This window comes from Pezoporus flaviventris, unplaced genomic scaffold (assembly GCF_033815535.1).
Source record: "Pezoporus flaviventris isolate CSIRO_AGI_PZ_B2104156 unplaced genomic scaffold, CSIRO_AGI_Pfla_v1 ptg000063l, whole genome shotgun sequence".
NCBI classification, from domain to species: domain Eukaryota; kingdom Metazoa; phylum Chordata; class Aves; order Psittaciformes; family Psittacidae; genus Pezoporus; species Pezoporus flaviventris.
The window spans coordinates 3644999-3658903 of record NW_026892611.1 but is presented as its reverse complement, the minus strand read 5'-3'; the positions used below and the strand labels follow the sequence as shown (position 1 = coordinate 3658903).

General features: G+C 46.3%; 1 protein-coding gene across 2 annotated transcripts; it reads left to right on the top strand.

Moving 5' to 3' along the window:
• Positions 1-376: 376 nt before the first annotated feature.
• On the top strand, positions 377-12163 carry ZSWIM7 (zinc finger SWIM-type containing 7). 2 transcript variants are annotated; one of them, XM_061470213.1, is made up of 5 exons: positions 377-455; positions 2238-2259; positions 5811-5913; positions 11117-11221; positions 11862-12163. In XM_061470213.1, exons 1-5 carry the CDS (start codon positions 380-382, stop codon positions 11976-11978), a joined length of 423 nt encoding a protein of 140 aa, XP_061326197.1. In that variant the 5' UTR covers positions 377-379; the 3' UTR covers positions 11979-12163. The 2 variants fall into 2 exon arrangements, with proteins under 2 accessions (XP_061326197.1, XP_061326198.1); XM_061470214.1 differs by lacking the exons at positions 377-455; positions 2238-2259 and adding an exon at positions 4594-5099.
• Positions 12164-13905: the final 1742 nt, after the last annotated feature.

The window sequence follows — 13905 nt, the reverse complement described above, 5'->3', positions numbered from 1 at the left end:
TGGTTGGACTCCCGCTGCTGAGGCCTGCCGGCTCCCGGCCCTTCTGTGAAAGATCAGCGGGCAGCAGCCGGGGCGGCCCGGGCCAGGGCCTCTCCCTGTTGCCAGCTGTGTCCCCCCGTCCGCTTCCACGGGGTGTGTTCACACGTGGGGGGGTCTGAGAAACACTCCTCTGTTGTGGAGAAACCCTTTGTTCTGAGAACGTGTGAAAAACACGTTTCAAATGGTGGTGGAGATGCTTTTGGCCTCATTGCAGGGTTGGGATGTAGTGGTGCCCAGTTAACCTGTCCTGGTCTATGGTATTTGCAGTGTAATGATTCCCACTGCTTCCTTCCAGTCAGAAGGCCAGAGCCAACAAGATGGACAGTACCCTGCCAACAAGATGGACAGTACCCTGCCCGCAGTAGCAGAAGAGCTTTTGAGAGAGATCAAAAAGGCTTTTAAGGAGACCTCACACGGTACGTAAATAAAACCCAGAAATATCCCAGCAGGCGGTGGGCCAGTCGTAACCTTCAGTGAGCAGTGAGGGCTGTTGGCATCCCCTGGTTCCCATCTCCAGCCTACTGGGTGGCCTTCACCTTCAGGAGCAGCAGGTTATATTGGGTGTTTCCAGTTGTCCCGGTGTGAAGACAACACAAAGGGGTTTGAAGCACAGATAATGAGGAGTAGCCCCCTTCTCGAAGTCAAGCCCTTTTGCAAATCAGACCAGTTTGGACATGTTTTTGAATGTGGTACTTACATTCAAGATATTGTTTGCTTCGAGTTTATAGTGCAAGTGGTTGCATTCAAGGGGTGATGCTTTACATATTTCTAGGCAGGCATTTTGTTGTGCCTATGTCCTGCTGTTTTTATAGACTCGCTAATTTCAAAACGAGAGTTGAAAGGGAAACCTTCACATAAACGATGATGTTTCATGACTGACCGGCAGAGGGTGTGGTGCTAGTGAGCAAGGGCAGAGAACAACTTTACCGTTGCTTGAATGAAGCAAGCGGAAACCAGCAGTTATATCTTGGCCAATTCGGACAGGTAGATAAGAACAATTACCTTCATTGCACTTCGGATTACTAAAGTAGTTCTGTCATCTGTGCTGAAAGAATATTACTCTTTATGTTTGCATGATAAGTAGTGCAGAATGGCTCTTCCTAAGGAAGGGAGTGTTTTTAAATGCGCTAAACCCAAGCAAATAAATGTTCAGAGAGGTCTGAGCACTACATGTGAGTGGGGAATGAGCAGAGATTTAATGTCTAAACTGGCAGAGTGACCACATTGACACCTTTTTGACATGCTTGCAGTATGGCTCCTGTCAGGTTAGAGTAGATCCAAAATCTGCATGTAAATTTTTAGAAGAGCTTTATAAATCCTGTTGTAAACTAGGAGGGGGGAAAAAAAAAGGCCAACATTATTTTAAGGTATACTTCTCCTTAAAGCAAAATAGTGCGCTGAGGCATAACTGCAGAAACAAACCGATCGGTCATTTTGGGGTATTAAATTAGAATAAAGCTGGTAAAGTCAAACCAAAAGCTTAAATCATAGAGAATACCTTGAATTGTTGGAACAAAGGATTTTAAAGTCAGAAGTCCCAATCTTCCACTGGAATACAGAGACACAGTACACTGTGTCCTGTTAGTGAAAACAGAAGGGTCAGATTGATCAGGGTGATCAGAGCCTAAATGGCAACAAACAAATTTTCCTAAGTGTAACTTTCCATCTTAACAAGAAGTTCCAATAAGTGAAGACATTGTGTTTCTGTGGCTGTATTAAAAGCTATAAACTAGTGGCGCCCTGCAAGACTGTGCTGAGAAAAGAACAACATTTTTAAAGACTTGATGCCAGAGTTCTCAACTCATGCCAAGAGAGTTTCAGGGAAACTAATATATATATATTTTTAACCAACTTCTTAAAGCGGCAGAGTAAGATGTTGAGGCCCTATGCCTTTTCTTGAATGCTTTTTAAAGTCAGGTGTTACAAAAGTGGGTAGATTTGGGATTCTGCATTTCTTTTGAAAATTAATCCCTGTGGTTCTGATTGCTGTACTTGATACATGCTTTAGTACTACCATAACTGATCATTTTGCTGCTCCTTGTTGTTTTTTGATGGCTGGAGAGGATGGCTAGAGTAGTGCAGTCCTGTGTGGCCTCATGGTGGGGCACATTAGGGAGACCCCAGCCTGCCTGTGATATCGATGTCTGTCACAGTGGGGAAGTTCAGCAAAATCATATTTCGTTTTCTTTTTGTTGCAGTCCCTGATGACCTGCTGCTGGGGTGAGTATCCTTTGCTTCAGCTCTTATCCCAGGTGTCCTGCTAAAGGGCAGTTGATAATCTGCTCTCATAATACCACTGTTTTTTTCCTGTGTTGACCAGTACGTGTTTCTCATGCAGAGTTGCTATGTAGTAGTGGAAATGAAGGTCCAAAGAGACAATCTCAAGGATTTTTCCAGAGATTCATGAAATTCTCTGTATTGCTGAATCTCCTTGTAATGACTTGCTTTAATTCGGGTGGATTAAACATGCAGAAACACGGAATGTTTAACCTGAGCTCTGAGTCCACCCTCACATCTGGGATGAGTTTTCTGTGAGAGTGGACTGTGTTTCAGAGTGATTCATGCTGTTGGAGTGCTGCATCTCCACTGTGTTCATATCACTGTGAGCACAGCAACATCCTGAGATCCCTTCTTCCATCTGAGTCATGGGCATGTGTGATAGAAAGGGAGAAGTGTACATATCATCTCTCTGCACAAGAGAATTGTTAACTGAAGATTACCCTGAGAGTTTTCTTCTGTTTAGAAGAGGTTTCAGGTCAGCTTCGTCACCCTGGTGTTGATTAAAGCTTGGGAATATTTCAGTCATTTCCAAGCAGTCTCCTAAGAGAACCAAGGTTCGCAACTTCTGTAGACCCTCACTAATTGGTATTGAAGGTAGAGAAAAGGCACTATCACAGTAAGAAAGGCTTTTCAGATTCATCTTTAACTTTGTGTTCCTGCCTGCCTATAATTGAGCCAGGAGAGATCACCAAGAATCCTTCAGGCCTTACTATCTTTGAGTCTAAAGTTACCTAACATAACACTTGTGAAAGGTATGCATGTTGGCTTCCTCTTCTAGGACCACAATGGCCTTTGAAGGGTAGGATTATATTTGACAACTCTCTTAACTTTTTGTTTCCTTCTTGTCATAAAAGAAAAAAGGAGGAAAGAAATTCCCATGTTAAGTTTAATAGCAGTTGGGTGGTAACTCTTGGCAGTCAGATTTCCATCCCCCATGACCAGCAGCTCAGAAGTAATTCTGATTTAATTTCTGAATGTTTTCCAAATCTCTGAAGTCTTTGAATTTCCTTTGGGCATTCCCTTATTTATTTCCTGTTAGACTGATAGAATTATGTATATGGAAAAAGAATTCCCTAAATTTGAAAGAGTTACTGAAACTCATTAAACTCAGCCGCCTTGTAGTCCAAACCTAATCATTAAGGAATGTCTTACGTTGAGTGTTCCCCCACCCACCTCCTCTCAGTCCTCAGATGAAGCCAATCCTTATTGCCTTGAGTTTGTGCAACTGAAGTTTGGTCTTCCTGGAATAAGTCTGTCTCCTTGGCTTGTTATCAATGAGATTGACTCAGACACATAGGTCAGCCATGCTGCTGAGACGCCAGGGCTCTGCCTTAGCTCTTTGTGTCTTCACTGGAGTTGGAAACATTCCTCTGATTTCTTTTGTTCTCTTGCTTATGTTTTGTGCTATCTTTTCATCACTGCTGATTTTCTTGTTGTTTATCCTTGTAACTAATCTCAACTACACAGATTTTTCTCAGTGGATAAAAGGTCTGTAAAGTTAACTGAGTTGCCCCTGAGCTCTTTGGGACACATTCAGACCAGCTGGGTATACAAGTCTAGAATAACTTTTAAGTCTATGGGCTGTCTGGACAATAGGCTACAGGAACCAATGTCCATATTTGACATAGAGCTTATCATAGAAACTTGCAACAGCACCAGCAGGATATAAAGAACTCCTTGCCAGGATGTGCAGCACCAAGGCTAAGGAGATAGTTGTGTAAAGGCAATGTTTTGCAGGGAGCAAACATACACCTGAGCAAACCTGGCCAGCTTTGTCTCTACTCCACCCCAGGCACCCTCTGATCCATGAAGCCTGTGCAGTAGTGCATCCCTGCATGGTGATGTGCCCTGCTTGGAAGGAAAGGAAAAGGAAAGTGGATTTAGGGAGGATGTAGTGACGTAAGGGATGTGCTGTCCCTGGGTTTTATCTGAGATAAATTTGCTGTCTCTGAGCCCTGCTGGAAGCTGGATTACAGATGTAAAACTACCACTATCCAGTGGCGTCATGTGCAGTGGAGTGTCTTAAGTATTTCCCTGATGGTCTTTAGCTTTCTATTGATGCAGTTTGGTGGGTAGAGAAAGAATAATTTAGAACTTAGTTGTGATAGAGGAGATACAATCACTACAAAATGATTCATTTGTTCCCTGGGGTTTAAACCAATTTCCCTGGGATGAGGAAGGAGCCCTGCTGCTACATTTCCTGTTGCTCAAGGAGCTACATATCATCCTTGCTCTGTCTTTGCTGTAAAGTACGATGTGTGGGCCATGGCTGGAGGTGGGATTCAAGACCAACTGATCAATAATCTCGCCCAGGGCAACTCATCCAGGACAGCCTGTATGTACAATTAAGGTGTCCCAGAGAACAAGCCGCTTTTCCCCTTAAAATTAGTGAGTCTGGCTCCATGTGCTCATTTACCTGATGCTGCTCCCACTAAAACCCCTGTTTATGCTCATTGTCCTCATGTGACAGTTTACTGCAACAGGGTTAACTGGGCTGGGTGTGTGACACTGCCTGTTGCCTCTAACCCCAGCACTGTGCATCCCCTAGGATTTCCTTCCTACATCTTCTCTTTTCCAGCATGTCTTGCTTTTGCTGCCAGAGGTACAGTTTCCCTTAAAGAAGACCTGGTGTATTTAGAGTGCTGGGCAGAAGCAGAGTTTCCAGTTTTAGAGTCTAGATTCACTGTTTGATAAATTGGTAAATCTCCAGTGCTCTGTCTGCACAGAATTTGCATCGGAAGAACTATGGGAATACTAACAAAAAGGCTGCTCAGATCACTGTAAGGACAGCCTGTGGCTCTTATTTCACCTACCCTCCCTTTTCAGTAATGAGTGATCTCTAAAGTGACTGTCAAGCCAGAAATGCTGCTCAAAGATATCTCCTTGCCTACATGGCTAACGCTGTGTCACAGTCACAGAGACTGACTAAAGACTCACTTCTGTGTCTCTGATGCACTTTGTCTCATTTTAGTTCAGGACAGGAATCACTTCATGCCCTGTTTGTGCAGCAGACAGCCAGAGTAGTGTTTGGGTCATAGGACTGAAGAAGAAACACACAAGATGTAATGTCCTGTGTAAGAAAAATCTTTTAAATGTCATGTAATTAAATCTGAGTGGGATTTTGCAAAGAAATGTGGGACTGTTTAGGAGCAGCTTGGAAATTTGAAAGTTATCTTAAGAATATCAAAACCCAGGTCTGCATAGCCCGCAGGATAGAGGCTGTCCTTAAGAACTGAGTCCTGGGGTGTCCTCGGAGGGACAGGGCAGGGATTAATGGTCACTTAGTGAAACGAAGCAGAGCTGAGAATGACAAATGCTCTTAATTGCTTAGTAGCACAATCAATGGAGCTGTAACTGGTGGGGTTTTGGGAAGTCATGGGAACCTTTGGCTACAGGCTTTCTGGACACCATAGGGCTATCTCCTATGATAAGGCTAAGCCAAGTGATCTCCTTTTGTGGTGTGACCCTACTAGAAACACTTTCTCTTTCAGGCTGAAGTTCATATTTGGCCCATGTGCTGTCCCAGCTTTGGATCTGGTGGATCAGCGTTCTGTCACCCGAGTCACATCCCCCAGTGGAAGGACTGCATACCAGGTACCTACTCCTCTTCAGTCTCACTTTCTGGGGGTTTCCAGTTGACATATGAGCCAATATTTTGCTAACTTGCAGTATGTGGAAGAGCACTTGGATAAACACAGAGAGAATATCAGTGTTTTACAAACTCCTAAAGTGATACTGGAAAGCATTAGCCATGAATTAGAACAGCCTTGTACATTACCATTTTCTTTGTGGCTCCCAGCCAGTCAAAGACAATTTTTTACATGTTTGTGGGTTTCATGGTCAGAGGAAGTTTTCCAGGAATTGCTAATTTTGCTTTATTACTTCCATCCCACCCAGCAAAGGCAGTCCTTCCTCTTGACAAACTACGCAATGGAGTGTTATCTGCCATCACTGCGTTTCTTTCCCTGTTGCACTCCAGATCCACAGTGTCCTGAACACTCTTGACCTCTGCTTGGCAACAGGATCCTTGCTGCCTTGGAGGAAGCAGTGCAGGCCAAATCCGTGGGTTTCATACTAATTCACTGTTGCCAAGTCTGTGAATCACAGAAGCATCTTCATAAAATGGCATTTTAGGGAGAAGAGCTCACCTTAGCCCTAAAGATCAAACTTCTTACAGCGCAGGATTGGAGATGGAGCTGAGGCTCATTAGGTGAGGAGCCATTGGCACTTCTTTCTGACTTTTCTGTTGTATGCACAATTTCTTGATCTACTGTGCCTCAGCACCAGTGAGACCACAGCAGGTCAGAGTCAGAGAGACACTGTGTGCTGCACCCTAGCTAAAGCAGTGGGATCCTCTGCTTATAAGATTTTGGTAAAGAAGCACCCAAATCCTACTATTTAGCACTACTAACCCCCTCAGACAGCACAACCCCCTCCACTACTGAACCTGGTGCTGTGCTTTTTCCACACACCAGTGATCTCTTTGTTCAGTGTTGTAGCAATGAAGAGGAATATTTCCAAATATCCTCCCTGCAAAGGGCCTTCCCTCCTTCCCTGGATGTACTGAGATGCTTTGGGGTCATCTAGAGTAAGAGAAGAGCTATAAAGCCAGGCCTGGGTAATGACACAAACGTTTTTCACATGTTCAGAGCTTGCATTGCTTGTTTTGTACATAGAGCCTTTATCACTTCTGGGGCTTTGGAGAGGACATTGCCCCCTCCAGAGAGGCATGATTCATAAATACACAGGGCCCAAGAACACAGCCTTTGATTTTAGTTGAGGGCTTGCCTGTGGGTGTTTGGTAAAGCCTAAGAAGCTCTGCTACCAGGACCCTGAGATAGCAGCTGCCTCATAATTCAATGCTTAAAGGCCTTTCCTTTTTTACTGTTGCTCAGCTCAATATGCCAATAGGCAAAGAATAGTCACATTCTCCTTGCAGAGCTTTGCAGGCTGGGATACACAGCCTTCACTTAGCACCCTTTTGTTTGAAGGATGAGAGGGACTGCTTAGAGCTTCTGGTCTTTCCAGGGAGCCTAAATGTGTGCTCACATGCTTACGGCATTTTGCAGCATGGCAAAGTTACCTGCATCTGAAGAGGCTTAATATACATCTCTTAGATGTAGAAGCCTCATGAAACATGGAAGAGTTCAGAGAAGCATGCAAGAGAGCTTTGATGTGCTGGCTGCAGCCATGACACCCTCTTCTAGGCAGGGCAGGGTTTCTGCTGAACACTTCATGTGCTACAGCAGAGAAGGAGCCCCTGGGCAGGTAGGTCAGGGCTGATCACCAGGAGTTAATGTAGGAAAAGGTCAGCCTTGAGCACACTTGGTAGCTGGTGGATATGATGTGAGCAGCCCTACTGCATCACCCAAGGTCTATGCCTGTGTCCTCCCAGATGACAGGCAGCGTACACGAAGCAGTCCCTGCCTGCAGGTGTACGAGTGCTTCTGAGCATCATTCCTCTTTAGTGGAGCTTGATTTCTGATTAAGGCTCTGCTGCTGAGTTCATTAACAGAGGAATACAAAGAGATATTTTCTCTGGGGGTGTCAGGCTGGTCCCATTGCGAAATTCTTCCTCAGCACATGTGTCTGACATGCAGAAACAAAGAGCAGAGCCTCCCCTGAGGCCACAGGCTGGAGCAGTGACAGAAACGCAATCTGGGGCTCTAGAAACTGAAACAATGAGTGGGATCCTGCACTGAAGAGTAGCTGGGTAGTGTCCCTGGTTCTTCATTATGTGTGTGTGTGGTGCAGATGTGTATCCCAGCTGTGTGCACTTCTCTCTCTGCAGGGAAGCATGCCCAGTGCAGTAGGGAGAGAGGGGCATCCGTAGCTGCCTGGACACACGCACAGTCATCCCTTTCACTCATTCCCCAGAAAGTGTTTGCAAATCTGGTGTTTGCACCCAGGTGTGGTTGAGCTGGAATGTGAGGTGATGCTTTCACTTGCAGCTGGATCTGGAGAACTCTTCTCATTGGTGGCATGAGGCTGGTCCTACTGTGAAACTCCTTTGGGTTGTCGCAGCCAAACCTGAGATTTTGACACTTCACAGGTTAAAATGCTGTTTGTGCTCCGTATCATCCAGTACATCTTAGGTACTATTTCATGGGAAGATGGCTCTGCTCAGACAGGCCCTAGGCCTGCAGCCTGTAGTGTAAGCAGCTCTTGCCCTCAGGAACTGAGATGGGAGAAGAAAGAGCCATCAGTCAAAGGAAACCTATGATTTGTCATTTAATGCTTGGGCATTAATGCCTTTGCTACATAAGAGTAGCACCGATGAATACTGATGAGGTATTCAAGTGCTGATGTTAGCTCAGAGTTGTTAATTATCCCAGAAGGGTTTGTATGACACCTGCCCATGCTGCAGACTAAAGCCAACCCTTGTAACTCCAGGTCAGGGATAAATAATTCTTACCTGCTGCAGAGATGGTGGATGTGGCTGATGGTGGAGCTGTCAAGTGTCAAGTGGTGAGCAGGCAGCAGCTGGGCACGTATTAGCTATGCCTGAGCTACAGAAATGCTGTGAGAGTGAAGCCAGTTAGGAGGAGGAGAGGCAGTGCTTTAGCCCTCCTGCTAAGTGTCACTTGCACTGCTCACATCCTGCACTTTTATCGGGTTCTGCTGTTTTATGTCTTTTTAAATTAATTTCCTAGAGCTGTATGGCAGCCTGCCCCACTGTGAAAGATTTCAGCACCAGGTCCTGGCACAGGCTGTAGTGCTGCCTAGCTCTGTCTACCACCTAGCAACTGCTGTCACAGCTGGTCTCTTGCGTCCTCACACATTGGCAGGGACACCACCACCAAGGTGATCTTTCCTCACTGTGCAGCCAGCAGCTGCCAGGTTTGGAAGGAGGGAAGGGGAAAGAAATCTCACAGCATCTCAGGTCCAAGAGAGCACCCCTGCGCCTGCCTTGGCTGCAGCTGGCCAGAAGCAGAGGCACCTTTTTCTCGTGGTCTTTGGATTTTAGTCTGCCTTATTACACAGAAATATGCATTCTTGCCATCTAGGTCAGTACGGGGAAACACTAAACTCAGGCCAAATCTGGCAATGTCTGTGTCTCGCCCCCCCTCCTCAAGCAAAACACTTCTGAAGGAAAGGCACCATCGGAATCCTTCATCTTGGAAAAAACAATCAAAGGGCCTAGAGAAAAACAAACTTATCACAAGTGAAACAAACTCAGCCTGGAGTATAAGGAGGGTGCAGGGTAAAAGGCCAGACTGAAAACAAAATGGTTTACTCTGAAATGGGAATGTGAGTCTTGTGTCCTGATTCACTGGGAGTAAGGGGGATTAGGAGGCATAGGTGCTGCTGTGGGAGAGCTTAAACTTGTGAATGTTACGTGTCAGGCAAGGAGTGCAGAAAGAGCTCCTGGGGACAGGGGAAGGCACCCCTTGCATGTGCAGCTCTGGACCAGGGTGGGTGATGTTCCTCAGCAGGGACTTAGGAGTGCCAGGGTTGTCCTGGAGGGGAGCAGCATTCTGCAGAGCTCCACTGTCTTTTCAATTCTTTGTGTTTCTCTTTGGATTTAGGTGTATTTGTGCCACAAACCCAATCAGAATCTAGAGCCTGGTGTGGGAGAGGACTGTCTTGTGCCACCAGAGCCCAGGGTTTGTCTGCAGAGGACCAGGGTTTGTCTGCAGAGGAGGGCACTGCTGGTGATTACACCCATGTAAATCTCCATTGTTTTCTGTAATATCCAGGAAGAGTTAGTGCCAGCTGTCGGGGCCACGGAGCAGACTCAAAGCACTTTCTGTGGCAGTAAGAGACACATCATGGCAAATACTCTGTGGTAATTGTGTCTTAGCCATGAAGTGCACTCAGTTTAGGCCTCAAAGCATTAGTGAAGTCTATGCTATTGAGTCAAGTTTCTGCTTGAAAGTCTGTGTGTCCTGCTCCTGCAGACCCTTCCCTTGCAATAGGAGTGGGGAAAGCAGCTGGATCTCAAAGTAGCTTTCTAAAATCTATTTCCCAGTCTTGAGGAAACCAAAAGAGAAATAATCCATACGTTGGCTTTCCTATATCACGCAGTCAGCTCCAGCAGCTCACAGCTTGCCCGTCAGCCTCTCCATGCTGGAAATGAATGCTTCCCACACCTGATATCCCACATCCTGTGCCCATGGTGCAGAGGGAATATGCCTCAGTACCAGCCTCGCAGAGGAACAGCATGTGGGAAAAGGAGGCAGTGCTGTTCCCAAACCAGAGATGGAGCAGAGAGGCTTCTTCTCTGGAGACTTAACTTTGTTTATTCAGACAAAACTAGATTCCAATAGCTGCAGCTGCTTTGGGGGCAGAACAGCAAGAGCTTTTGCAGCCATCAGCCACTGGAGCTGGTTAGAAAAGGCTTCACTGCAAGTGCTCACTGCTGCTCTCTTTCCACTCCCAGCCCTGTGGTGGATTCTCAAATGGGTTTTCTGTGACGAGAGTTTTCATCATGTTCATCTATCCTGGAGGGGCTGGCAGCTCGCTGTGCTATGGGAGATCAGGGGAGGGGGCTCTGTGCTTGGTGTCATTGCACTTTTCCTGATCTCTTAGCAGCAGGGAAGTCACTGGAGTCTGAGGTCTGCTGCAAGTATGGGAGCACTCCTCGCCTGTAGGGAGAGAGGTGGAGAGAAAGCTGAGGAGCTTCAAGATTAGATGGATTGTGTTGTGACAGCTTTTGTGTTGTGACACCCACTTGCCAGCTGCATGCAGTGAGTCATTGTAAAAGGGACATCAGTCCAGACACAGGCTGAGACTTAGGGAAATTAAAAGTGAACGCTGCCTCTGACTTCACCCCCTCCATCTGCCTTTGTTTCAGGTTCTTGGGAGCTCAGGCAAACTCTACACCTGCTATAGTTCCTGCCACTTCTGCACATGTCCTGCTTTTGGGTTCAGTGTATTGCAGAAGAGTGAGAGCCTTCTGGTAAGCTGTCTGCCTTAACTTGGGGCTGAGACAGGGAGCAGGAGAGAAGCTGTGCTCTGCATATTGAACCTGAGCAGTCTGAAGTTTCCAAGGAGTAAATGCATGAGTGTTGAGCTGGCCATGCAGGCTCTGCCTGACCCACTGCATCATCTGCCCACTGGGAGTCATGGTATTTGGGTGGAGCTCAGCTTTACAAGGGCTAGAGAGGGTTTTTGTTCTTACTTAGGCATTACTGCTCTGACTTTCCAGAGATGAATAATCTCTGCTCGCTTGGAATGAGGGCTACTGCTGCTAATGGGACTGCCACATGGGGTGTGGCTGGTGTTCACCTGGTGCCAGTGAGGAAGGGCTCAGGGTAACCAATTGATCTGCAATTGTGGGGAGGACATCAGAGGCCAGTAACACTTTGTTGTGTGTCAGATCGCTGTATTATGTTATCCTGACGGCAGAACTGACCAGAGCCAACTGGAGCACCAGCCTGTGCTGGGGCTTGGTGTGCCAAGAGAGAACCACGTTCCTGGGAGGGGAGAGCACTTCATTAGACCAGGATGGATTTTTGTAGCTTCCAGATAGAGCATTGACATTCCTGTGTAGCTCCTGCTGTTAACTTGGCTGTGCTATTATTTGCTATTATTTGCAGTGCAAACATATACTTGCTGTCTACCTCAGTCGGGCCATGGGAGCCTGTCAGGAACTAACAGTGTCTGAGGAGCAGCTCATAAACATCTTACTGGCTGATGAAGAGGATGAAGGATGAAGGATCTGTATCACATGTGGATGTGCTTTCTGTATACCCTCCCAGCTGTGTTGCTGGCTTTTTTTGTACCTACAAGGCTGCCAAATATTCATCATGGATGGTAGGTTTCTTCCTGTGCTGCAGCCAAGTGTGACATTAATTAGCATTAGAATTGGTAGATTAATTAATAAATGTTAAAAAGCCTATGTTGACTTCAGCTTCATTTCTTTAGGCTGTTCTTGGGGTATCTGAAGATGGCTGAACTAATCTGTAATATTATATGCTTGTGATGTGGGGATACAAACAGCCTGTTTTTTACAGCTACAATTTCTGATTCATCACTGTCAAACCTGTACCAGGGATTAGGGCAGGGATTCCTCAGCATCTTGAGACTGGTGTTTCTGTTGTGCTTACTGTACTACATGATCTTTGGAAGCATCACCATGGTAGCTGTGCTTTTCAGTTGACCCGTTTCAGACAAGTCTAGCACCTCGCGCTGGCAGGCAAGGCAAGGCTGTCCACACCAGACACGGGGGAAAGGAGACTACTGCTCCCCTGTTCTGAACAGCAGCCAGTGCTCTGGGAAGCAGCTCCTTCCACCTCTGTGCATCCCTGCCAGTGCTCCAAGATTGGGCCTGTCTTGGAGTACAGGGCGGCCTCATATGACACATGTGTGAACACAACACAGCAAGAAATGATGGGGCAGAGGCTGAGCCAGGTTGTGTAGGTGGTAAATTAAGCATTCTGTATGTAAATAACAGTTACTGCAAATACAAAATCTGAGCAACACGAGGAAAACACATCATCCTATGTACATAAGAGCAGTAAGGAATGAAAGCTGAATAGCTACAGCTGCGCTCGCTACAGAAATTCCTCTGCCATTTTAACTTCACATTTTTATAGATACCTTCAGAGCTTTTTTTTTTTGGAGAGGGGAAAGGTTCTGTTTTTATTTTGCCTTGAAATGTCTTTGGCTCAGATCCACAAAGGCACTTAATGTGCCTAAAGCCCTTGGTGACCCAGGCCATAGTTGCTAAAGGCTAACAACCCAAGGGCAAGTTCATACTAAGGCTGCATCACAAGTGTCTGCAGGAATTCTGGCTCATAGGAGGTGTAGGAAAGGTAGCAGTGATGGCTGCTGAGCTGCAGTGCAAACTGTCACATACAAGAAGTGTTCTGGGACATCTCTCTCCGTGTTGCAGCGCTGTGTGTTTCAGTCTGTCCATGCTGTCCAGAGCTTGCTTCATTTTCAGCCAGCAGGAAGGGAGAGATCACATTCTTTGTTGTAAGGATAAATGTGGCTTGCAACTGCTTTGCAGCACTGCCAGACCTGCAGGTGAAACCCTGCTTGTTTCCAGCCATGATTAACAGAAGGAACCCAGCCAAAGATCATACAGAAGGGAAGGATTGAAAGGAGGAGAGAGTCAAACCCTGCCCAAATGGCAAGAGGTGGCTACATGTGTTAGCTGGACTATGACCAAGACGCAGCAAAGATGAATGGGGCTGTTAAAGGAGAAACACTTGGGACAGTAACTTTAACTATTCAGCTTCTTCTTGGAAATGCCAGTATCCGAGATACTGAGCTGTAGCTAAATTTGGACATTGCATAAACATGTACAAACCCATTCAGAGCCTACTGGTGATTCACCCAGGTTTGAGGCTGGCTCTTACAGCTCAGCTGTGACACACAGAGCAGCAAAATCCATCACTACCAGTGAGCTGTTCCCGGGCTGCATGGTGGGCCCAAGCCACGCCTGCAGCGCTGCCTGGTCACTCCAGCTGGCACAGCACATGCTGCAGGAACAGGAGTTCTTCACATCAGCTTTTCAGCTGATTCTACACCGCATTTGTCATTATATACACCAGAGAAATAAAACTCTTGGGGTCTTCTATTACTCCCCTTTTAGTGCAATGCAGTTAAAAAAAAAATAGAAAGCCGATTTCTGTA

Coding starts and splice junctions, on each gene's coding strand:
- ZSWIM7 (XM_061470213.1), top strand. CDS start 380: ATGGACAGTACCCTGCCCGCAGTAGCAGAAGAGCTTTTGAGAGAGATC. Junction 2,260..5,810: donor CCTGATGACCTGCTGCTGGG/GTGAGTATCCTT, acceptor TTTCTCTTTCAG/GCTGAAGTTCATATTTGGCC. Junction 11,222..11,861: donor AGAAGAGTGAGAGCCTTCTG/GTAAGCTGTCTG, acceptor TATTATTTGCAG/TGCAAACATATACTTGCTGT.